Source organism: Ceratotherium simum, chromosome 16, assembly GCF_057802395.1.
Source record: "Ceratotherium simum simum isolate JZ-2026a chromosome 16, ASM5780239v1, whole genome shotgun sequence".
NCBI lineage: Eukaryota > Metazoa > Chordata > Mammalia > Perissodactyla > Rhinocerotidae > Ceratotherium > Ceratotherium simum.
In genome coordinates this window covers 54,359,841-54,385,382 of record NC_141915.1, presented here as the reverse complement: position 1 = coordinate 54,385,382, position 25,542 = coordinate 54,359,841, and the positions used below count along the sequence as shown (strand labels likewise).

Genomic DNA, 25,542 nt, shown 5'->3' with positions numbered 1-25,542 from the left:
CACAACTAAACCCATGCCACACTGTAGGGCCCGGAAGGAGGGACGACTCTGCCTGAGTCCAGACTCTGAGGTCTGAGTTCAAAGCCTAGCTCTGTCCTTCCTGGCCCTGTGACCTTGGACAAGTCAATGAACCTCTTGAGCCCATTTGAGCAGTTTTTCCAGCTGTAAAATGTGGGAAATAATGACCAACCTCTCATGGTTGTTGAATGAATCAATTGATTCATAAATATATGGATATAAATGGATATAAGCCCCAGAAGCACAAAGTGGGGCACATGCTGGTGACGGGGTGAGGGGGTCCCGTGGGGCAGTCTGAGCGTGGTGTCCCCCTTCCCCATGGTCATCCTGCCTGCCTTGCATGTTCCTTCTGCTGCCACCACTCCCAGCCCAGGAGCCAGGCCATCTCTGCCGCTGACCTCCAGCCCCTGGTCTCTACTTATGTTCTTCTCTCCGCAGACATGGGGAGCTTTGAGGAGGGCGAGAAGCACCAGAGCGTCTCCCACGGAGAAGCGGCCGTCATCCGTGCCCCTCGCATCGCCAGCTTCCCCCGGCCGCAGGTGACCTGGTTCCGGGACGGTCGCAAGATCCCGCCCAGCAGCCGCATGTGAGCACCTTGCTCTGTGGGGATGAAGGAGGGGGCTTGCCCTGGGAGAGGAAGTGTGGGGCCAGACAAAGCCCCCAAAATGCTGAGGAGGGCCCTTTCTGCAGAAGCCTCTTGCGGCTCTCCTGGGACGTAGCCAGACTGGGGACCTCCCACACGACGAGGAAAGTTTGATTTACGAGGGGCTTTTTGGGAATGTGCATGCCAGGACTTGGAACCAGGACAGCTCCGTCGCCTTCCTGCGGAACCCCAGGGCGTTGGCTCCACTCTCCGCTGGAGAATAATTCTGCCTCTCAGAGCACTTAAAAAACCCAAAGAGGCACAGAGGCGCCGTCACCTGTGGTTACAGGCCCAGGGCTCAGGGAGCAAGGCCAGGGGGGCGTGGGAGGGCCTGGCATCTCCCTGCAGGGTGGGCGGCCCCTGGGGGTGCCGGTGTGCCGGTGCGGCTGGGCGTCCACTGGTGTGCGTGGGCTGTGTGTTTTGGCTGCGGGGAAGAGGTGAGGCGGGGGGAGACCCGGCAAGGAGGGAAACACGCGGCCCTGTCAGCGTGAACAAAGACCCCTCTGTGTGGCCCAAGGCGTTGGTTGTGGCAGCCTGGCTTGTGGGCAGGAGCGAGGGAGCCAACACCTCCACAGAGGGCGAGGGGTGGAGCACTTCCTCCTGGGACACACCCGGCCCTCCTGATCCCCCTCAGGGTCTGGAGCCGGCCCAGGCTTTCCTCTTTGGGACTCTCTCTCCAACTCCCAGAAAAGAAGAAAGTCCACCCTTGTCCTCCACTCAGGCCGCAGGTCGACTGTGGGTGGAGCCCGTCCTGCTCTATAGGAAGTGGGAGCCGAGATGGACAGTTCTTGCCTTTGGGGACCGTGAAGTCTAGGGAGAGAAACGTAATAATAATAGCATGATAAGATCCTGGCATTGACAGTGGCGATTGTTCATTGCGTGCCTGCTGTGTTCTGGGCCTGGGCCGAGCACCCTCTCCCCCAGGACAGGCGCACACCTCTGGGGAGGAAACCATCCCCAGAGCACAGGCCTAAGGAATATTTGTTAAATGAATGACCCTCACAGTAACCCTATAAAGTGGCTGGTTTTATCCCCGTTTTACAGATGGTAAAGTGAAGCCTCCGGAAGTTTAATACTCTGCCGAATCTCACACAGCTGGCTCCAGGCTCGCTGACCCCACAGTCAGGGCCCTTCATTCTGTCTTACGTGAGAATTATGTGAGAACAAGTACAAAGACATGGGAAAAAAAAGGATAAAGTGATCGCACTTGTAGAAAGTTGATCCTGGTACCGTGATTCTCAACCTAACCACCTATTGAAATCATTTGGGACAATTTGAAATATATTGATCTTTAGATCCTACTCCCCACGTATTCTGATTTCATTGAAATGGGGTGTACCCTGGCATCAGGATTTTTAAAAGCTGCCTGGTGATTCTGACACACAGCCACAGTTGAGAACCACAGGCTTAGAATGTATCAGTTACCTACAGTCACAATAATGCCACGTAACAGGTGGCCCCAATGACCTGAAACAATAAGCATGCATTGTCATATGAATCTGCAGATTGGTGATCTTGGCTGGGCTCTCTCACCTGTATGGGGTTGGCTGGCTATTGCCCTATCAGAGTGACTGGGTGACCCAACTCTGCTCCACACGCCTCATCCTCCAGCCAGCTAGCCCTAGCATCTTCTCTGGCAGTTGCAGAGGCACAGGAGAGGAAACAGAAACAGAGTTTTCAAGCCTCTGCTAACATCCCATTGGCCTAAGAAAGTCACATGGTAGAACTCAGATTCAAGAAGCAGGGACATTGCCTGTGCCTGTTGAGTGAGAGGACCTGCAGAGTCACATGGCAAAGAGTGTGGCTATAGGGCGGGTGAAGAGTTGGAGTAGAACCCCAGGTCAACAGGTGCCTCATGCTCTGTGAGTCGGAGCTTGCTCCCTGAGGCCTAATTAAGGCTCAGTATAACCAGCAGAGCATGGTGAACCATTAACACGGATTTTGAGGTTGAACTGTGGAAGGGGAATGCTCTGCCACACAGGTGCTGAGACAGGTAGGTGAGTCCTCACCCCTTCCGCACTCCTTTTTCTGAGGTTATCTCACGTGTCCTAGGTGCATCAGTGGTGGCATCCTGCAAACCAATCAATTGGTAGTGGCTACCTGGAATACCACGTTGAGAAGGATTCTGAGGCTTCATCCAGACTCAGTGGGAACAGTGCCACGATAGATTAGTGATGTCTGCCATGGCTGTGGGAGGGGGCATATGGGTCTTTATCCACTGCATTGGCTGTAGTAGATGAAACCTTTTCTCCAACCTCACTCCCATCGCCTCTTTCCTAACTCTTTTCCTCCTCCTTTTCTTATTCCTGGTCTCTGTCCTCACCCCCTTTTCATTCCCAGCAGCCTCTGGCACCAGGACCGAGCCATCTTGGCATGCATGTATGCTCACCTTCATGGGCACACCCACCGCTTCCCACCCTCTCCAACATGACAGAGCACTGTGGTGATTTTGTCTCATCAATTACGGCCGATTAATATTCATAATGAGCGGAAAGGCCCGTGGAAGCAAATTCTCTGGTGTCTGTTTGCTAGAGATACATATCCAATGAGCAGCGCTATCAGCCAGAGGGGTGCGCGGGGTACTGAAGGCGCCACTATCTACACAGGGCCGCACTTCCTGCCGGGGCAGCAACGGTGATTACAACACCTCGCCCATTTCCTGGCGCTTATTGTTGAAAAGGAGACAAGATGCTTAACAACGACACATGCTCGGGGCTTCGGGCAGGTTCTAGGATGATTTATTTTATTCTTAATTAAATTATCAGTTGGGCTCCCATGGAGTTGAGGAAAAAGGGCTGGCTTAATAGGACTCGTGGATGGAAGGTGGGATGGGAGCTAAGCCAGTCAGAGAAGCGGGAGAGACCTAGTAAATTGAAACCAGAGGATCATGGCAGAAAAATGTAACCCAGCCCCTGCCTGAGAGTTGAGCCCTGACATCCACGCCCCACAAGAACTCTCCTGCCATCTTCTTTCAGTATGGGTTTGTCTGGGTGCAGCAGGCCGGAAGCCTCCTGAGTGCCAGGAACAGCCCTGTGCACCTTGGAAGTGAGGTACAGGGTTGTTCCAGAACCATCTATCAAGGGGATGGTCATCCCACAGAGGGCTGTAAGCCCAGGGACCTTCCTTAGCCATCTGGGAGGGCAGAGGGAGGGAGGATCAAAAGGCCATCAGCACTTTCCAGCCTCTCTGCCTCCTGTTCCACTCCACATTCGGAACTCGAACCCAGGCCCCGTGGGTCCCGGTGCAGAGTGCTTTCCTCTAGTGCCAGTCAAGGCAGTGCCAGCAGCAATAACAGACAGACCCCCAAATCCCCGGGACTTCCCACATAGGAGTGTATTTCTTGCTCCAAATCCCTCCATGGGCGAGGGATGGGGGGCACTCTCCTCCACAGTCATTCAAGGACCCTGGCTGAGGGAGCTCTGCCGTCACTAGCACTGGGCTTCCCCACTGCCCCGCTCTGATGGGGGCCGGGGTGGAGAAGAACGTGGGGATCTTGCAGGGGCTCTTGTGGTCCAGGCCTAGCAGTGGTGTACATCCCTTTCTCCATATCCTGTGAGCTCAGCCACATGGCCCCGCCTGGATGCTAGGGGGCTGAGAAGGGGCGGCCCCTGACTTCCCAGCAACTACAGCACAGATCTTCCTGACTTACAGTGGGGTTACATCCCAGTAAACCTGCATACCGCTAGCCTGGGGAAAGTCAAAATTCAAAATTTGAAGTACGGTTTCCACTGAATGCATATTGCTTTAGCACCATCGTAAAGTCGAAAAATCATAAGTCGAATCATCGTTAAGTCGGGGACTGTCTGTACCCTATGGAAGGGGCTCCTGAAACTGAGATGGACAGTGACCATCTCTGCCACCTCGACATGTCATCCCCCCGGGACAGGGTATCTCAGTCGTGGCACAATCAACATTTTGGGCCTAGTTCATCTTGCGGGCTGTCTGGTGCACTGTAGGATGCTTAGCAGCATCCCTGGCCTCTACTGCCAGTGGCTAGTAGCACCCCCACGGCTGTGACAACCACAAGTTGTCCAGATATTGCCAGATGTCCCCTGGAGGGCTAAGCCACCCTTGGTGGAGAACCACTGACCTAGAAGGATCGATCATAACATAGACAAAATACAGCTAAAGGAGAGAACGGGGGGTGGGGAGGGTCTTCCTGGTCTAGGAGAGAAGGAACTGGAGGTGGGAGCCCCTTCTCTGGAGGCCAAAAGGGAGCTCAGGAGAGGTAGGTGAACTAGAGAGTGGGACTAGGCCGTGCCCCGTGCACCCACCTGTCGAACGCTTCCTTCGGCCTGCGCCCACGGTGCCCTGCGCCCACGGTGCCCTGCAATGGGAGTGGCTGGGGAGGCTGGAGCCATGTGGTCCACGTGCACAGCTGAGCATCAGATCAGTCCTGATGTTGGCCTGGGTGCCAGGTGAGGGCCGTGTGGAGGGAGGGGACAGCCTCAGGCCCCAGTGGGGAAAGAGCAGAAGCGGCGACAGGAATCAGAATCTCAGCCTCCGGGCTGGAAGGAACCTCACAGGCATCTGCTTCTACCCCTTCCACAGATGAGGAGACTGAGGCCAAGTAAGGAGGAGGTTGCATGCTCCTTAGGGGCTGGGGCCGGAGCTCCATTCCAGAGCTCACTCCCTGCTGCGGCCAGAGCCCAGCCTCCCTGCCCCCAACCCTCGCCCACCCCCACAAGCTACACTAAAGGGCAAGGGTCCCTGCAGGAGACACCCGCGTGAGGAAATGGTCACCATCCTTGTCCTAGTTTTGCCACTTTTAAAATATTTTAGCCTGGCTCTGTCCCATCTCCCATCAGCTAAGGCCATCATTAGGGTACCCAAAAATCGGGGCAGGAGGGGCCTTCCTACTTCCCGGAGCTCCGCTGACGGTGTGAGACTCAGCACATGAACCCCCAAAACCGTGAGAGAGGGGGCACCAGCGTACCCCGGCTGGGAGAAAGTGGGCTGGAGAGGCATTAGTGGGGATGTTTATTTGAGAGCATGTTTAAAACTCTGTAACATTCACCTAATGGGAAAATTTGAAAAGAATTCAACTGGATTTGTCCTTGTTAAACTAACATTAAGAATGTTTAACAGCTGTCTCGGGCACATCACATTAAAATCCAGAGATAGACTTGACAAACTAATGGTTTTGTTTCTCGCTGGGAGAACGGGTGAACAGAGGAGCCGGGCAGAGCCGTGTGGGCAGCGCTCCTGGCTGTATTTCACCCACATCGAGTTGGGTCCCTGGCTGACCACTTTTCTCTGCCTGCAGACCTGGGTGCTGGGGGCTGCATGATGGGATCCCAATGGAGGGAACCAGCTTGGAAGTAAACAGCCCATGTCTGCACCCCCCTGCCCAGCCAGCCTCCTTTTTTCCTCTCAGCCAGCCCAGCCAACCCCACTCTTGTTGACTGGCTTCAGGGAGATGGAAACAGACACCTTAAGAGGGGGCTGGAGAGAGAAGTGAACCCGGAAGTCTGTGTTACAGGCGACCTGTGGCCTTTGAATCAACCTAAACCAATTTAGGATTAGGTGAAGGCACTGATTCTGGAATGGTCCTGCTCATTTCTAAATTCATTTTCATCGCTCATCCTTCATTCATCATTCATTCATTCATTCCAGGACATTTCTTCAGTGTCTGGTTGCTCCTGATGCAGAGATAACCACACACAGCCGTCGATGCTATGATGGGGGAAAGGGCAGAGTGTTGAGGGAGCTGGGGTCGGTAGCCTAGGCTTAGGGTGGGGGCAGGGAAGTTTCATGTGGACGGCGGGCTCAGCCCTCTGGGCATGTGCTGTATTTGGGTCTGATCCCCAGAGTTGGCAGTGTGTTGGATTCTCTACAGACTAAACGTGGCTGGATTTGGGGCAGTAGGTGGTTCGGGAGGTGGGCTGGAGGAGGGGCTCCGGGAGGCGGCTGCGGGGAGAGGTAGGGTCCAGCCACCAGCTTCGTGTCCCCACTGCTCCCATCCCCGGCTGCTCAGAGCCCGTCGGGCCCCTGTCAGAGAAGTCCTTTTCCTCTTCCCAGAGCCATCACCCTGGAGAACACCCTGGTCATCCTGTCAACGGTGGCTCCCGACGCAGGCCGCTACTATGTGCAGGCTGTTAATGACAAGAATGGGGACAACAAAACCAGCCAGCCCATCACGCTCGCGGTGGAGAGTAAGTGAGCGGCAGGGCCTGGGACTGAGTGTGGAGGGAGCGCGTCATTAAATCTTGGGAATGGGGCTCCAGGGGGTCATTGGGAAGACGGAATGGTGGTGGAGGGGGAGGCAGGGGGAGGGCAGGGGAGGAGCCCTCCCGAAGAGGAGGAGCCGCAGCTGGGGGTGAGTGTGAGGGCAGAGGCAAGGAGGGAGCCGAGTTCTGGACCCCGTTCCCGTGACGAGCCTGAGATCCTGCATCAGGAGAGGGGATGCTTAGCCTGGTTGTTAGCGGGGCCACTGGAGGCCCAGGGAGAGGGTGGCATGTGGGAGAGAGTGTGTGCACGCGTGGGTTACAACTGCCCCTCGGGCCCAGGTGCTGACAGGGAGAGGCCACCAGGAGATGGGAAGCTCGGTTTTAAAGAAATACACTAACTGCCTCTGCTCAGCTGACACATAAAAGGCGCTGCTTCTCCTTGGAGTCAGGCCACCCTTGCTGATGGGCACACAGGCTCTCTGCCCAGGCTCCTGCCTAAAAGTACCCCTCTGCCCATCCCCAGAGACCACCCAGCATCCCGGAAGAGAGAGGCAAAGCTCTCCCCAGTGGCAGAAGGTAGCAAATTTAAAGGGTGACTCCTTGAGTTTCCTAAGGCAAAGAGGCATTTGTCCCGCCGAGACTGAAGGCAGGTTTCTGATCCATGATGGAATGTTAGGGACGGCCGCTCTGCCTGCTTCTCCCCAGGCCAGCTCCCTCCCTCCATCCTCCAGCCCTGGGATAGAGACGGTGGGTGAGGTGGCTCCGGCAGCAGACCCAGGCTGCGAATCACAGAGTGTGTGGGATAAGGCCAGAGCCTCCTGCAGCAGCTCAGCAGCCATGCAGGCTGGGGGAGCCAGATGTTCACATCCCTCCACATCTGTACAACTCCTGCTCTAAAAACAAGTCTCATTTGTCATCCATGGTCGAGCTGGGACGCACCCACCAGCAGCAAATGAGGATTCAGGTCAGCAGGGAGCCTTCCGGTGTCCTTCCTCTGATCCCAGCCTCTGTCTGACGGTGCCGGAAGAGCCCAGAACATTCCCCAACCCCTACCATGCCCATTCCTGGGCCTGTGAGCACCAGCAGAACCCCTTCCGGTTTCAGCAGTTATCTCCCTCTCACCCCAGGTTCCAGTCTGCCAAGAAAGAGATCTGGATGCAGGGAGGAGTGTCCCATGCTGGATACTGACCCATCAGGGTCACGTGTATAGCCTCTGACATTGACCTGGGCCAGGGTCTCGGTCTATACCCAGCGGCTGGGGCCCAGCCCATCACCTGGGGCTGCTATTTCTATAGGAAAAGGAGTTTGATCATTGGAGGGAGATGCTTTTCCTCACATAGTTTTCAGTGAGTAGGATACCTGGAGTCTAATGGAATCCAGTCATTTGTTAACAGGCCAGGTTCACGGTCCGAGTCAAGGCAGATATCTTCCTGGGTGACTCAGTTTACCCCGAGACCAAAGGTTGGAGCCTCCTGCTCTGTGCTCCGCCCCCAGCACCTAACCTGCTCACGGGAGTAAACCAGCTACTCTCCCCGCCCACTGTGGGGGTCATTCATTCTCTGCTCCATGTCAATCCCCCCAACCCTGGCCAGCCCAGGGGAGGCCGGCAGGGCCCCCTGACCCCCGCGTCTGCCCGAGCCTCCCTCAGCTGTCTGTTTCTCCCACTGCATCACCCTCACGCTCTCACGCAGTGATTTGTACTGGATAGAGGGCAGAATCAGCTGATTTTCAGCTAATTTCTTCTCCCACGAGTAACTGCACTTCAAAACCCTGTTCCTGTCGTGACACAGATCCCCCGGCCTGCCTGCTTGCCAGCCAATTTACCAGGAGCAGTTGCCACTTCGCCCACCACCAGCTCCATCTCCTCTCATTTATCTCGCTGAGCCTCGCCCCTCCTCGTCCTCTCCCCTCCTCACCCCTCACCCCTCCTCTGTTCTGGGGCGTTCAGCTTCTTAGCAGCCTCTGGGGGACACCCATGCTCTTCAGAAATGGAGAAGGAGAGAGCAAGGGACCCTGAGAGTGGCCCCCTGCCCAGGTATCACCCTGGTGACCTCACACGGACTGTCACAGCTCTAGAAAAGTCCATATCTGGGTGGTGGCCCCACACCCAGGGATGAGAGCTGCGCTGTCCAATAGAAATATAATATAAGCCACATAAGTAATTTAAAATTTGCCAGTAGCCCCATTTTTAAAAAAGGAAAAAGAAATAGGTGACAGTTTTATTAATATATTTTATTTAACCTAACATATCCAAAATATTACCGTTTTAACATACAATCAAAATAGAAAAATATTAATGAAATATTTTACATTATTTTTTTTGTACCAAGTCTTTGAAACCCATGTGTATTTTATACTCCCCGCACATCTCAATTTGGATGCTAAATTTTTATCTGAAATATGTGATCTATTTTTAGATTTCATAAAATTTACAGCTGAAAAGGTAGGGTCGGATGCCCAAGTTGTTCCGCACATACTTAAAAGTGTTCTAATAACTGATTTGGGGATCTGTTTTTAATTAAATGTAAATTAGACATAATTAAATCCCATTAAATCAAAGGGCACCAGCCACATTTCAAGAGCTCGTAGCCACCTGTGGCTCGTGGCCCCTGTGCTGGAGGGGCAGGTGGGTCCAGGCTCGTGGGCGGCTGGAACTTGCCCAGGAGGGGAGCAGTCTACGTCCCACCCCAGCACTCACCTGACCTGTCGCCCAGGGGAGGCCTGTGGTCTCTGACCCTCGGTTTCCTCCTCTAGGATGAGATGCCAATGGCAGAGCACGGTTGGGAGGATTAAATGAGGTGACTGGGGGAGAATGGATCGCGGTGGTGCCTGTTATCAAAGCCGTCCTGGGGCAGTGGGATCCACCTTTGCCCTGTGTGGGGAGCCCCATGCTTCTTCCAGGCCTGAGGCCTGGGCCGCATCGGGAGCTCACGTGGAAGACGCCCTCCTCCTTGCTCTGGTTTGCATGCGACTTTCCTGGCTTGGCCCTTGGGGCGCTGTTCACTCCACTGTCCAGAGCATGAATCTAATGAGACAGAGGTCTGGTGTTCCGTCCCTGAGCACAGCCAGGCTGACCCCTCACCCTAGCCGGTCATCGGAGACCCGGTGAGCGAGGAGATGACTCGGCACAGCCCTCCCCAGCAGAGACCACCAGACAGTCAGGCGGATCCTGCTGAGGACCAGTCCCTGCCACCCCACAGCCTCTCTGACATCCCAGTCCACTCCGAGCTGTCCCCCTGGGCCTTCACATCACACCACGAGCCTCCACTTCCAGGCACCGTCCAGGCACTCTGCTGAAATCGCCGATTCAGTCTTTACAGCAGTCACTGGAGGCAGGTGGTTATTATCACCCACAAGTTACAGATGGTAGGGCTGAGGAAGCAGAGGCCACAGAGCCAAAGCAATCTGCTTCCCAGTGACATTCTCTAGTAACTACTGACGGACAAACCAGGAACGGGACCAGGTTTCCTGGCCGCAAACCTTGCAGCATTAGGTGCTGCCCAGCTCCTCTCAGGCCCAGGCCTCGCTCAGTCTCAGGGGAAACAAATCCCCCTCTCGGCCGCTGGCCGCTGAAGAGTATCCTGTCGTCCCCTTTCTTCTGCTCCACAAGGAGTCCTCTGAACCACTGTCTGAGCTCACCTCCCTCTTGGCCTTTACCCCCAGTCCCATGCCACCACATCCCCTGCTCTCCCCCAGCCCCCTGCACGCAGTCTCCTGCCCTCAAAACTGGTGACCTCCCGGTGGCAGACCCACTGACCGCTCTCCATCTTGACTCTCCCTGACTGCTCTGGACACTGGGTGCCACTGACCCCCCGTCCCTGGCACCGTGTTCCCGAAGCATCCAGGACCTGCGCCCACGCCCTGTCTCTCACAATCTCCCCGTCTCCATCACTGTTCCTCCTCCCCTGAAGCCAACAAGCCAACACCTGGTTCTCAGCCCTTTGTCCCCCACCCCCGATTCCCTGCTCCCCAGTCTCACCGTCCTCCTCCTCACATCTGCACAGATGGCTGCTCCGTCCGCCTCCCCAGCCAGGCTCCTGCCCGTGTCTCTGGACATCTCCTCTTACACACGTCCATTCAGACACGGCACCACCATCTCAAACTCAGAGACAAAATCCAAACTCATCGCCCTCCTTGGAAAACCAGTTCCTCCCGGGCATCACTTTTCTCTGTAAAGGGGGCCCCATCTCCAGGCATTTAGTCTCCAATCCCTCATTGCCCGTCTGTCTCCCTCCACCCCCAGACCATCACCAGGCCCTGTTGATTTTGTCCTCCTGTCTGTCATCCCCTCTGTTACCACAATGCCCACCTAGGGCTCACTTCCAGCCCATAGGCTGACCTATAAATCCTATAACTCTCCCAGTCAAATCTGCCTTTACTCTCCCTAGCAGGGATGGAAAATGTGTGTCACCTCAGAGGCCAGCTCTGATCCACTGTTGCCACTGTGTTAAGAAGGATTCTGAGGACACATCTGGGCACAGCCAGGAAAAGTGCTGTAACCACTTAGCCCTTTCTCCTGGACGCAAAGGGCAGTGGGCTGGGGAAGGGGCTGCATGAGGGCCAGGATCCATCACCTCTGTGACTGTCCTCCCGCATCCCTCCTGGTGCCCCGAGGGCCACCCCAGCATCGTGCCCATACCTTCACTCACACAGTGCTCCCATTCCAGAACATCCGTCCCTCCTTCTGCATTCTCTGAGTTCCACTCAAGCTCCCCATCTCCTGTGAGTCCCTAGGGAGCACTTGAGGCTGTGCCTTTCTCCTGTAGCACTTAACACGCGTGCTCTCTTTCCCTCAGTCGAGAGCCCCCTGAGGGTCAGTGACTTTCACCTCTTGGTGGCCTCTGGGTCCATCACTTGGTCCGGGCCGGGTCGGGGGGTGGGGGGTAGGGAGGCTCTCCCCGAGCACAGGCAGGCAGACCCCCAGGATGGGGGACTGTCCCTTATTGAGCACATTGTATGTGCCGGGTGCTCGCCCCAGACCAGCTTAGCCGCCCCTCAGGGGCGGCACCCTCACGTGCATCTTTGATCCTTTAAAAGTATGAGCACTGATCTGCTTCCTCCCAGACCATGCACTCTGTGAGGACAGACCCCTGCCCGGCTCCCTCGGTGGGGAATCCCTGGTGCCTGGCACACACTCAGAAAAGACTTGTAGACTCAGGGCTGAACCCACACACCCCGAGAGGCAGAGATTTTTATCCCCATTTTGCTGCTGAGAAAACTGAGACTCGGCAGGATGAAGTGACGTGCCGCGGTCACCCCCAGGACACCTGGGGCAGAGCAAGGTTTGGACCAGGTCTTCTGACCCCCCAGGCCTCCTTCACTGGCCAGGGTCCCAGGGCATCGCTGGTGCCTCCCCTCGAGCCCCACAGGCTTCCGCCTGGGCCTGGACAAGACCTCCGGGGTCCCTGGGTGGTGTGGCCCCCCCACCCCTCCCAAAGCCGACCAGCAGGCAGGGCCCCGGGCGGCCCTTGTATTTTTAAACTTCGAGGGCTCTCTCTTTATCTGGCTACGCCGTGCGGCTGGCGCCTGGGCTCCGACTGTCTGTCCCCTCCTCGTGCCCCATTAATCTGGCTGCGGTACCTGCGCGGCCGGCATGTGATAAACAACTTAGAGCACGCTTTTATGGATTCAGCTATATCAGCAGCTTTCAATCCGATCGCTCTTTATGGCACCTACATGAGGCTTTTATATTGTTGCAATTATTTTGCTTTATATGCTTCCTTTCTTCCCCCTTCATTTTATTTTATTTTTTACATTTTATTCCCATTCTACCTGGCCTTTTCCAGCAAGGCCTGAGTCGAGGCGGGAAAGTGTGCCCGGGGCCAACAGGGGTGGCCCAGAGCGGCAGGGGGGCCGCCACGTTCCCTCCCCGTAAAGGATGTCCTATGCTGTCGCCCCAGGGCCGTGCGTATCATTACAGCTGCCGCCACTGGAGCCTCCTGGAAAAGGGGCCAACTGGGTGGATTTGTCGTGAGAGGAAGAGTCCTCGGTGGGTGTATTTTCAGGAGCGGTGGAGCAGGGGTACGGAGAATATTGGCGTTTCTGCCAATATTGGGCCTATGCTGACCCACTGAGAGAAGAACGGGCCGCTTCTTAACTCAAGACGTAAGAAAGGGAATTCTACCGCCTCTATTAGAAGATCTGGGGTGTTGTTTTGTTTTGTGTTAAGAAAGCCCACTCGTGATAAGTTCTTTTTAATGTCAGTCACCGACCCTGGAAGTTATACAGCGATAGCTCGAGTTCCCTTGACGCGTTCACCTAACAAATATATGTGAGCACCTACTGTGTGCAGACATCGTTCCTGTGCTGGAGAACTGGGGGTGAGCGAGACTGTCCAGTCAGCTTGGGCTGCTGTCACAGAATCCTGCAGACTGGGCTTAAACACAGACATTTACTTCTCACGGTTCTGGAGTCTGGAAGTCCAAGATCAAGGTACCAGCAGGGCTGGTTTCTGCTGAGGGCCCTCTTCCTGGCTGGCAGACAGCCGCCTTCTCCTCGTGTCCCCATAGGCCAGGGAGAGAGAGCTTGGTGGTCTCTTCCTCCTCTTATCAGGACGCCAGCCCTGATGGATTAGGGACCCACCCTTGTGACCTCATTTAATCCAGTTACCTCCTGAAGACCCGGTCTCCAGATACACTCACAGTGGGTTAGGGCTTCAACATCTGAATTTGGGGGGACACAGTCAGTCCAAAGCAAAGACCCCTGAGCTTCCTCCTCCGGGCATGTATTAATTTCCTAGGGCCGCTTCTACTAGGGGGAGCGTCTGCAAAACCTTCATAGAGGAGGGGGCTCTGCTCAATGCTGGCTTTTGAGGGGGGGGCGTTGCTGAGGGGGTGTGTTAGTTTCCTAGGGCTACCATAGCAAAGTACCACCAACTGGGTGGCTTATAACAACAGAAATGTGTTCTCCCACAGTTCTGGAGGCCAGAAGTCTGAAATCAAGGTGTCGGCAGACCCCGGCTCTCTCTGAAGGCTCAAGGGGTGGATCCTTTCTTGCCTCTCCTAGCTTCCAGTGTTGCTGACAATCCTTAGTGTTCCATGACTTATAGCTGCATCACTCCAATCTCTGCCTCCGTCTGTGTGTGGCTTCTCCCCCGTGTGTCTGTGTCTCTGGGTCTAAAATTCCCTCTTATAAGGACACGTCATGTTGGATTTAGGGCCCATCCTGATGCAGTAGGACCTCATCTGAACTTGATTACATCTGCAAAGACCCTTTTTCCAAATAAGGTCATGTTCACATGCCGTGGACATGAATTTAGGGGGACACTATTCAACCCAGTACAGGGAGTTTGCATTCTGGTGAAAGAGGTGGAAAATGGGGAAGTAAACAGGACTGGGGGGTGAGGAGGAGGATGGAGTTGCGTTACAGGAGGAGTGGGGAAGGCCTTGGAGGTCTCCAGGGGATGCTCCCTGGACACTAGAGACCCATCAGCAGAGGAGGGGGAGAGGGGAGAGGGACCCTGGGGTCAGTGTCTGGAGGTTCGGCTCTGGGGCTGCTCAGGCGGCTGCCCCATGGCCACTGCCCGACTCCGTGAGGACAGAGGTCTCCCGTGGCGTCAGCCTCTCATGGGGGCCAGGCACAGATGAGATCTCCAACCTCTGTCCCCCACTAACACCTGCCCTCTCCCCAGATGTAGGGGGTCCTGCAGACCCCATCGCTCCCACCATCATCATTCCTCCCAAGAACACCAGCGTGGTGGCCGGGACCTCAGAGGTGACCCTGGAGTGTGTGGCCAACGCCAGGTGGGTGGTGCTCCCCCCACTCCTCTTCACTCCTGACTCCAGTGGGTGTTCCAGCGGTTCTGAGGAGACCAGTCGGGATTCAGAAAGGTCCGGAAGCCATATCATACGAGGACCCATGAAAGGAGATGGAGAATTTAGCCGAGAAGGGACAACGGGTGGACATGCTGGCTACTGTCCCGGCTCGTCCTCTGTGGCCCGAGAGGAGATACCAGGCCCTCCTCTCGAGTGGAAGTTAGGGGGCAGCAGATCTCAGCCCAGGATCTGGGGCCAGTGAGGGATCCACTCCCTTCCACCCCTTACAGCAGCCTAGAGGGGGCAGGTCGTCTCTGCCAGCAGTGCCCTCCTGGCATGCAGACGTGTTCAAGAGGGAAGCCATGCGGGAGACAATTCACGTGGTGGTTGAGAGGGCAGACCCGGGATCAGGCGCAATTGCAGCCCTTCCTAGCTGTGTACAACCCTCACTTCCTAGTTTCTCCCAACAACCACCACCCAGCATGGGTGTCACTACCCCAGAGCCCAGAGAGGGCAAGCCACCTGCCCAGGGTCACCTGCTGGCTGATAGGGTTGAAATGCAACAGGCCGCCCCCGAGGCAGTGTTCCCCAAACTTATTTCACCCCGGAACCCCTTTTTCCTGGGACTCCTCTGAACACCCCATGGAATTAGCACAGACCCCACTTGGCAGATCGGCCCTCGGGGATCCGCCAGGGGCTAAACAGGAGAGCCACGTAAACCACATCTGGGGGCCGTGGGGTGCCGGGTTGGTGGTGGTGGGAAAGGGGGCCCAACTCATACCCTCACCCCTTCTCGAAGTTGCGCGGCGGGGATGGCCATCTGCCTGCCTTTGTTTCCCCATCTCCAAACCCTGGGTTTCTCCTTGTCGCTGTCCCTCACCCTTAACACTTTCCTGTCCACGGCGCAGAGGGGAGAGCAAAAGACAGATGCACAGCGAAGGCTGCTCTCCTGCCCTGGAGAGCCCCATGCACCGAGTTATTCCCAGGGGCCGGGTCCTGCGCCACGTGCTTCACCTGCATTCCTGCACCCATCCTCACAAAAACCCCTGGGTGGCCATGGTTGCCCCCATTTTACAGATGAGGAAACTGAGGCCCAGATCCCTGAAGGCACTTGCCCAAGGACTTGCATCTAGAAAGTGGCGGGGAGGGTGGGCAAGCCCAGGAGGCCTGGCCCCTGGGCCCACACTCCTTATCACCTCCTGCTCTGCCCCCCAGGCCTCCGGAAGTCCCTGTGGCTGAGCGCTGCCTCTCTCACCCCCTGCAGGCCCCTGATCAAGCTGCACATCATTTGGAAGAAGGATGGGGTGCTGCTGTCAGGCGGCATCAGCGACTACAGCCGCCGGCTCACCATCCCCAACCCCACGGGCAGCGACTCCGGCTACTACGAGTGTGAGGCCATCCTGCGCAGCAGCAGCGTCTCCTCTGTCATCCGTGGAGCCTACCTGTCTGTGCTGGGTGAGAGGGAGTGGGGCGGCTGGGACTCCCCTGAGGGGTAGGGGCAGCATGGCTGGGGCCTACTTAAGGGCAACCTGCACGGTAGCTATATCAAAAGGAGCATGGCTCTGATCCCCTCCCCTGGTCCTTCCTCCTGCAGAACCACCTCAGTTTATTAAGGAGCCAGAAAGACACATCACAGCGGAGATGGAGAAAGTGGTGGACATTCCCTGTCGGGCCAAAGGTAACACAGTGGCGTGGATGGGGGGGGACAAGGATCCCCAGACCTTCAGCCTCTCCTGTCCCTGTCACAGACTTTTCTAAATTCTGCCTCCTTCTCGAGGCCACATCATTGAGTAGAGCGTCAATCTGGCTGTGAGCAGATACCCCAGAAACAAACAGGCCAAATTACCGTAATCTCGGGGCTGGAAATCAACCCACGTACCATCACTTGAGGGTTACAAATGAACCCAAATTACCATAATTTCAGGATAGGTGACAGGCCCAAATTGCCCATAATTTGAGAGTTGTAGACAGTGCCAAATTACCATAATGTCAGAACTGCTAGAACTGGGGTGCATCTCGCCTGAGATGTGCCTCATAAGCTCTGCCTGGTGTCTGGGCTGTTCACTCCATCTCCTCCCCCAACATTTCTACTTCACGCCCCTCGTCAGAGCTCCTGAAGAATGCTGCTTTTGGGGCTGGCCTGTTGGTGCAGTGGTTAAGTGCACGCGCTCCACTGCGGCGGCCCTGGGTTCGCAGGTCCGCAGGTTCGGATCCCGGGTGTGCACCTACGCACTGCTTGTCAAGCCATGCTGTGGCGGCGTCCCATGTAAAGTGGAGGAAGATGGGCACGGATGTTAGCCCAGGGCCGATCTTCCTCAGCAAAAAAGAGGAGGACTGGCATCGGATGTTAGCTCAGGGCTGATCTTCCTCAAAAAAAAAAAAAAAGAATGCTGCTTTTCCCATTTCCACCCTCCATCCTTCAGGTGCAGCTGAACCAAAGGCAGCCTGAAACCAGGGTGAAATCCAGGATGCTGGGATGATAGGGGAGGGCGTGCCCAGTGGGACGTGGTCTGCTATAAGCAGAGAGGCCGACTGTGCTCCGGCAGGAGGGAGGGTTGCAGTGGAGGAGTGAATAATGACCCCCTTCTGAGACCCTCCCCCAGGGGGAGGTGAAGATCCATTCATTCCTTCAACAAACATTCTTGGAGGGCTTACTTGCCCTGTGCCTATATTGTTCTCAAGGCCGGGGAGAAATGAGACAAACCAAACAGCGAGTCCCTGCTATTGCAGAACTGCCGTTCTTGGGGGGAGGCAGACACCCCATAAACAAATAAAGATGCCTTTTTTCTTTCCATCTGAAATGCCATGGGTTGTAAGGTGCCCCATTATTTTATGTACCACTAAGAAAGAAAAAAGACTGCCAATTAAATTATGACATGCTGTCGATCGGAAGACACATCATGATCGCAGAGATGGTACAACGTAAAGAATGTGCACCGTGGAACGGATGAAATACGGTTTCATAGGATGTCGGGTTCAAAAGTGCTGGAAAGGAAGGAAAAGAGCAGGCCTGGGGGCCCGGAGTGATGGGGTGCTCTCTTGAGCAGGATGTGGGAACTTCCCTGGAAAAGTCACTTTTGAGCAGAGACCCAGAGGGAGAGAGGAGGGTGGAGGATACTTGTGGGAAGAGCGGGCCAGGCCTGGGTGCAGCTTGGGTGAGGCTGAGGGGCAAGGGGAACACCCCCCATTCACCTCCCTGTGCAGGCCAAGCAGGAGGGGGCTTCTGAGAGCCCCCCAAGGAACACTGGCCCCCCCACTGCATGCTCCTTGACATGGGGCTCTATGGCCATGTGGATTTGGGTAACCAACCCCCAGTTGGAGGTTCCCAGAGCATGCAAAAGGCTCTGCTAAATATGTTAGTTTGCTGTTAAAAAAAATGTTTGTCCAATCCCGCATTTCCAAGCTAAACCAACCTTGGGATCTTTTAAATTTTCTTGAAACGCCTACTATATAAGAATTTGAGAATTGCCGCTCCAGGAACATCCTCCTCCTCTCCCAAGACCAATAGTGGCACCTCTGAGAAGGTTCTAGAGACCAAGACACCCCAGGGACCCCCTTGCAGACTTCTGGCCCCAGCCTCTGCCTGAGCACCCTCAGTGCGGGGAGGGACGGAGGGAGGAGGCCGGCTGACGGGCCCGCGTCTCCCGCAGGCGTGCCCCCGCCCTCCATCGCCTGGTACAAGGACGCGGCCGCGGTGGAGGTGGCGAGGCTGAGCCGCTTCCGGCAGCGAGCCGACGGGGGCCTGCAGATCAGCGCGCTCGCGCCCGACGACACCGGCATGTTCCAGTGCTTTGCCCGCAACGCGGCCGGCGAGGCGCAGACCTCCACCTACCTGGCCGTCACCAGTAAGTGGGGCCTTTCCTGTCCTGCCCGAGTCCCTCCGCCCGGGAGGCAGCTTTCCTCCAAGCCAGGGGCCTCTGGAGAGCAGCACGGGCAGTGTGCAGAGAGGGGATCCCGGGGGACTGTCCCCCGGCCCCCGGGGCGGCTCTGGCCACTTATACCACTCTTGCGCAGCCCCGAGTCCAGCACTCCCACAGGCCCCACGAGTCCTCCCCACGCCCCGGGGCCCAGGACGGGCTCCCCGGCTCTTTGAGCAAAGAGGCTAGGAAACCACAGGCTCCAGCCCTGGACCGCAGCGGTCCCTGGGTCCCCTCCCGCGCGGGGCTGAAGCCACCCCGGCTCAGCTGAGATGTGCTGACTTCCCAAAGAGGAGAACCAGCGCTTAGTCTCACTTCCCCCACTGGCAAATCCTTCCCCCTCGGGGAGTCTCTTCTGGGGGTCCAGTAGCTGCCCGGCCCGCGCAGTGGAGCTCCGCCAGCGGTCGATGATACCGATCTATGTACCGTGCGCGGTGGCGCTGACGGTGGCGGAGCTCTGTGCACGCGCACGTTCCGCGGGGCCCCGTATCTCAGCAGCAGAAGGATGTGTGGTCAGGGGCGTCCCCGAGCCCCTCGGGATTCACCACTCAGACCCACAGAGGCCCCCAAACAGGGCAGCCACCGGGCGCAGGGAGCTGGGTTCGCCCCGAAGGCGGCTGTGGGACGGGGCTGCCGTCTTACTTGTAGCTTCTGATGGTGCCGGTGACGCTCGTCCGCATTCAAGCCCTGCTCCCGTGCACCTCTGACCACGGCTGGGATTAGGGACGGGAAACAGAAAACGAGAAGGCCGTACTGGCTCTGGGAGAACCGCAGCCGCCAGGCTGATGGGCTTTCCGCGGCCAGGCCTCTTAGGAAGTGGGAGATGTTCTCCTCCTGGCCGTAACCGTTTTCTCGTTTAAGAAGCCGGAGCCTCGATTTCACATTCAGTGAAGGATGAATCCCATTTCCCTTGTCATGGAGGGCGTGAGCTGCCCGCAGGGTCCTCAGTTTCCCCCAAATGGAGGCCTGAGAATCCAGGCAGGGCGAGGACTGGTGTTGCCTGGGTCCTTCCACAGGGCGGTGGTGCGGGGAACCCTTGTGGGCCCTCCAGGCTTCTTCCCAATGCTGGGGCCCCTCAGGGCACCTGCTTCCTTCCCTGCAGAGGGACTCACACCAGCGGGAGTGGCAGGGGCAGGACAAGGACCTGGCCCTCTGGCTGGGAGGGCTCCTCCTGGTGTGTGGCTAAGAAGCCCCACTGTCTCCGTTTGCAGGCATTGCCCCCAACATCACCAGGGGCCCCCTGGACAGCACGGTCATCGACGGCATGTCAGTGGTGCTGGCTTGTGAGACTTCAGGGGCGCCCCGACCGGCCATCACTTGGCAGAAAGGTAGATACGAGTGATCTGCTTTGGAGGGTGTGGCCATGTGACAGTTTGGGGCAGTCCTCAGAGCTCAGTTCTGGAGCTGGCCAGGTTGGGTTTCCCATGTACAGTTGTGAAGGTTGTACACTGCGCAACCCAAGAGGGCATCTTTCATACCAGAGTATGCACCACATGCTGCCCTGCCAGGCTCAAGGCCCAGCTTGCATCTTCTGAGACCTGTGACCTTGGGTGAGTTCTTTACTCACTCTGAGCCTCAGGGTCCCCACCTGTAAACTGGGGACAATAGTACACATCCCTCAGGGTGGCATGGAGACTAGATGAGAGAGTGCATGTGGAGGGCCTGTACTGTGTCTGGGAAGTAGTGAAGCCCAATGAATGAGAGCTGCTTGGTGGTTAATGTTATGGTGGTGGTGGCTGGTGCAGGTAGGAGGCCATCCCTCCTCCCCCGGCAGCTCGGACACCTGAGTCAGCAAAGCCCAAGCCGTCTACCTAAGTCGCCCCGCCCTGTGTGCCTCCCCCACTCCTCAGTGTCGAAAACTCACCTCCAACTCTCCCCACGTACACACGTCTGTGTATACACATGGTCACTGCCTCCCGCCTCCAGGCCTCTGCTCAGATGAGCCTTCTCCACAGGACTCTCCCACCCCATCCCCCGGGCCCTCCCGGCAACCCCTCCCTGCTTGATCCCCCATCTTCTGACATGCGAGATAATCTGCTTATTGCCTGTCCCCCCACCAAGTCAGGGGCTCACTTTTGCCCTCTGCTGTCTCCGGGGCCGAGAGCAGAGGCTGGCACACAGGAGCTGCTCGATAAATCTGTGTCACTGAACGTAGGCCACCAAGGCACACGCCTCGACACAGAGACAAACATGCCCACCTAACACGCTCACTATTCAGTATGCCTGCACACGTGTGCAAATAGACACCCTTACCCACAGGCCTGCATGTGGAGATTCCCCTCTGTACAGAGAGGTGGGGTCTTCTTTAAAATAGATACAGTCACGAAAACTGCAGCGTCGGGCACACTCATGCACATGGCACATGCTCTCTCTCTCCAGGTGCCAGGCGCCAGGCCTCCCTAGATCCCAGTGCAGAGGGAGGTCCGTCCCCCAGGCTGCCCCCCATGTCTGTCTCCGCCCTGCCCCCACTCCTGCCCCCACCCATCACTTTCCTCTCCCCCTGAAGGTGACTGTCTAGAAGCATCGTGCCACAGGATGCCCGTCACCACCTTGTCAGAGCTGTCTGCCCACCCCCCAGCCCAGGTGCTGGCTGCTTCCGAGGGCTGTGCCCAGCTCATCAGGAGACAGTCCTTGGCCTTCTCTGGTGAAGGGCAGACAGCATGATGGGTAGAGAGACATCAGGAGACCTGGGCTCGGGGCCACCGGCTCTGTGACCCGGTGCCCTTGTGCCTGTCACCAAGTCAGGAACCTCTCTGGGCCTCAGCCCCCACCCCAGCCCTGCCCCCACCAGCCCCCTGCCCTCCTGGCATTTCTAAAGCTGGGGGCCTACCTGAGACCGCCCTGGCCCAGAGTGGCCGGGGAGGGGTGGGATGTGCTGTGGGGTCACGGAGCCATCCCAGAGTGCCCGGGGTCTGCCTGGGGGGCACAGGGCCCGCAGCCTGAGCCCACCCCGTGTCGCCCCCAGGGGAGCGCATCCTGGCCAGCGGCTCTGTCCAGCTGCCTCGCTTCACGCTCCTGGAGTCCGGCAGCCTGCTCGTCAGCCCCACGCACATCTCCGACGCCGGCACCTACACCTGCTTGGCCACCAACTCTCGGGGGGTCGACGAGGCTTCGGCCGACCTGGTCGTGTGGGGTGAGTGTGCAGAGTGCTTTCCACGTCTGAGTGTGTACCAACCACCTGCGAGCACACACTCGCACCACCACATCTGCGTGTCTGTCCAACCAGGGCGCTTCCTGTGAGAAGGACTTGAACAAATGAATTCAGAGGAGAGGGCCCAGGCACGCTCTGCAGATGGTGCCGGGTGAGCGGGGACTTGTACGTGCTTGGCCGAGTTGAGAGAACAGAGGTGACGGACAGCTGTCTTCATATACTTTAGGGCGGAAATCAGCTAGTTTTTTCTGTAAAGGGCCAGATAATAAATACTTGAGGTTTTGTGGGCCAGACAGTCTCTGTCGCAACTCCTCAGCTAACTCTTCCGTTTCATGGAGAAAGCAGCATAGACAATACTTAATCCCGTGGGTGTGGCTGTGTTCCAGTACAAGCGTCTTCACCCAAACAGGCCACCGGCCAGACTTGAGCCCCACACCATAGCTTGCTGACTCCTGCTTTAAGGGAACTCCTCAAGCCCCTCTGACTCTCAGATTGCACCACTTGGGATCCGCACCCAAGATGGACATACAGTGGGCCACCTGTCCAGGCTGAGCACCAGTGGCCTGGCGGGTGACGCTTTAGACTGGGAATCAGACGAGCCTATTTTTACCCTGGCTGGACCACTAATGTGCTGGGAATATGGCCTAGATCATCCTCAGATTTCCGTTTCTTCATCCCTCACATGGGTTTGTGGGAGCAAAATTAAATGAGCCCTCACTATGAATGTGGCTTCCAGGAATTCAAGTACCTGGGAGCACATTGTTCTTTTCTGCATTCTGGGACGTTCACTGTGGTAGACCTGTCCACGTGCCGGGCTGCCTTCAGCCACCCACAGAATTCATCCGCAGGCCCGGTTCACCTGAAGATGCCCTTCCCACCCGCCTGCATCGCAGTCTCTCTGGAGCCCATACCCCTTCTCACCACACTGTCTCCCTGCTGTCTTTCAGCCCGGACCCGCATCACCAAGTCTCCCCAGGACCAGAGTGTCATCAAGGGTACCCAGGCCTCCATGGTGTGCGGAGTGACCCATGACCCCCGAGTCACCGTCAGGTACTCCCTCTGCTGTGGCCCCAGGGAGGGAGGGGGGAGGGGCAGCTCTAGGGGTAGCTGGTAGGTGGGCGAGTGTCTACACCAAGGACGTAAGTGTCACCCTGTGGCAGGGCTGAGATGTGGGGACGCTAAGTAAATACCTGGGGACCTCAGCTAGCTTGAACTGAATTGGGCAGTGTCAGAGGGCAGAGGGAAGTGGGAAGGGATGTGGGGAAATGGAGGGAAGGGTAGAGAGCAGCGAGGGGGGGAGGGGAGAAGAAAGAGGCATTTGGGCTGGTGAGAGGTGGAGGCTCCAGGTTGCTATCGCTGCGGCCGGGGACGCCCTGCTAGTGCTCCCCCAGGTCTTAGACCCTCTGCTCACCGAGTGGACGGTCAGCAGGCATGGGAGCAGTGTTAGGGCGAGGGTCAGAGGGACACATGTGAGGGGAAAGTGCCCACCCTGAGGCCACCCCACCACCCGCCATGGGAGCCCAGAACTCAGCAAGATACTTGGCCTGGAGGGAACCAGGTCCTACCGTGGAAGCCACTAGAGAGGCCCAGGAGGGGCACCCCAGGACAGAAGCAGCCAAGAAAGGCATAAAAGCCGGGCCCCCTCCCAAGCTTGGGACGAGGACACCTGGGCCAACCCCCAGAGAAGGCTTCCAGAACTAAAATCAGGAGGAAACTGTTCCTTTGGGCTCTCCCCTGAGCTCCGGGATGCTGAGTGAAAGATTAACTGCCTCCTTAGAAATAAGCATTCCCTCCATGTTGCTTCTCTGTTCTATGGGCATTTCACTGCCCAAGCACCTGGCACCGAGGCTGGAAGGGGCCGCACTGATGCCTCTTGGAGTAACGGTCCCTCGGCTCCGGAGGCCACTGCGTCTTGGGGCGCCATCTGGTGGCCGCTGGGCATATGACAGTCTGTAGGGCCACCCCAAATGGGACCCCCGAAGCCAAGGTTGGCATGAGGGAGACTAGACTTTCAGACCAACACCAGTTCTCAGAGAATCCATCACGGGCCCCAGTTTGAGAAACAGCTCCTTAAATGTTAAACACTGACCCGTTAGGACAACCATCATGTGGTGCAGCACAAATGCAGACATGAGCCTTGAAATCACGTGGATGTAGTTAGAACGCTGTCAACACGTGATCTGGAGTATGCTTATTCCTGAGTTCATTAGATTTTTGTGAAAAAAATTAATATACCAACTACAAAAAGATCCTCCAAGAGAACCCACAGATCCCCCATGGAATACTGCTGTGGGTCTCAGGCCCGTACATAAGTAATAGCTGTAATTTTAGCATCCATTAATTGAAAATTTTATAATAAAAAGCTGTATTAATTCAGCAACACTTGAAAATAAATTGGCATTTTCTTTATAAAAGTGTTATCTACTGATATTTGGAAAATACTTGCACATTGTATTCATCCTCTAGACAATTCTCGACGAACAGATGGTTTCAGGGACGTCTTGCAGTGTATCTGCAGGCCCCTCTCCAGGACCCCAGTGACCTGCAGGTGGGAAATCACTGTCCTGTTTACTTAGATCTAGACACAGGCTCAGCATCCACTTTTAGCCATTATTAATATTAATCAATATTTTTCTTTGTTTTTTGTTTCTTATTGTATAGCTAATAGATATTCATTTTAGGAGGAAAACACAGAAAATGCAGATAAGCCAAAAACTGGGGAGGGAGGGAGGGAGAGAGAGAAAAAGAAGAGAAGTGGATTCATCTGTGTTTTCCTCAATTAAAGATAATGATTTATGGGTGCCATTTGAAAAAGCTAGAAACGATATTTCTTAATCTGCTTTTTCACTTAAGAACCTATTATGAATCTCTTCCCCGTCAATAAATATTTTTGTATAAACTCAATTATATGATTATTCAGTCATCCATTGTGTGGATGTAACATAATTTATGTTACCAATTCCCTAATGCTGGCTATTTGAGTTACATTTAATTTTTTGCTAATATTGAGAAATATTGCTATGAAGGTCCTTGTAACTAAATATTTTTGCACATCTTCGATTTCCTAGGGGCTATCTAATATTATTTAAAGCTGAGAAGACCCATGAAAACCACGCCTCAAAACGGTTTAATAGCCAGCTATATAATTGCAGATTATTTTGGAAAATTCCTACCCTATCTGAGTTAAATGGACTCACGGCTTGTTTCTTTTTTTTTTTTTTTTTAACTTTATATTATGGAAATTTTCAAACATAGCCCAAAGTAGAGAGAATAGTGTTGTCAATCCTCATGTCCCATCTCTTAGCCTCAATAATTATCAGCATTTTACCCATCTTGTTTCATCTCTCACCCACACTTTTTTTAACTGCAATATTTTAAATGCAAATCTCAAACATGTAATTTCACCCTTAAATATGTCAATGTGCATTTCTTACTGAAAAATACATTTCTTTCAACATAAAAACCACGCCCCCATCACTCCTAACACAATGACAACAATTCCTTGACTTCTGCTAACACCAGGCCAGATTCCAGTTGCCCTGATTGTCTCAAAAGGGTCTTTTTTTTTCTTTTCTTTTCTCTTCTTTGGTGAGGAAGATTGGCCCTGAGCTAACATCTGTTGCCAATCTTCCTCTTTGTGCTTGAGGAAGATTGTCACTGAGCTAACGTCTGTGCCCATCTTCCTCTATTTTGTATGTGGGATGCTGCCACAGCATGGCTTGATAAGTGGTGTGTACGTCCAGGCCTGGGATCCAAACCCACAAACCCCAGGCCACTGAAGTGGAGCACACGAACTTAACCACTATGCCACCGGGCCAGCCCCACAAAGGTATCTTTTTACAGTTGGTTGGTTTAACTCAGGGTTCAAACAAGGTCCACACATTGTGTT

At 55.6% G+C, this 25,542-nt stretch overlaps 1 protein-coding gene across 3 annotated transcripts in view; it reads left to right on the top strand.

Moving 5' to 3' along the window:
- SDK2 (sidekick cell adhesion molecule 2) overlaps positions 1-25,542 on the top strand; it is a 269,870-nt gene that overhangs the window by 170,265 nt on the left and 74,063 nt on the right. For all 3 annotated transcript variants that reach the window (XM_087441505.1, XM_087441506.1, XM_014789208.2), the window contains exons 4-12: positions 457-604; positions 6,683-6,816; positions 14,462-14,573; positions 15,850-16,040; positions 16,180-16,263; positions 18,236-18,430; positions 19,714-19,830; positions 21,468-21,635; positions 22,601-22,703. In XM_087441505.1, coding sequence (XP_087297631.1) covers positions 457-604; positions 6,683-6,816; positions 14,462-14,573; positions 15,850-16,040; positions 16,180-16,263; positions 18,236-18,430; positions 19,714-19,830; positions 21,468-21,635; positions 22,601-22,703 — 1,252 coding nt within the window. The remainder of the gene's footprint in view (positions 1-456; positions 605-6,682; positions 6,817-14,461; positions 14,574-15,849; positions 16,041-16,179; positions 16,264-18,235; positions 18,431-19,713; positions 19,831-21,467; positions 21,636-22,600; positions 22,704-25,542) is intronic.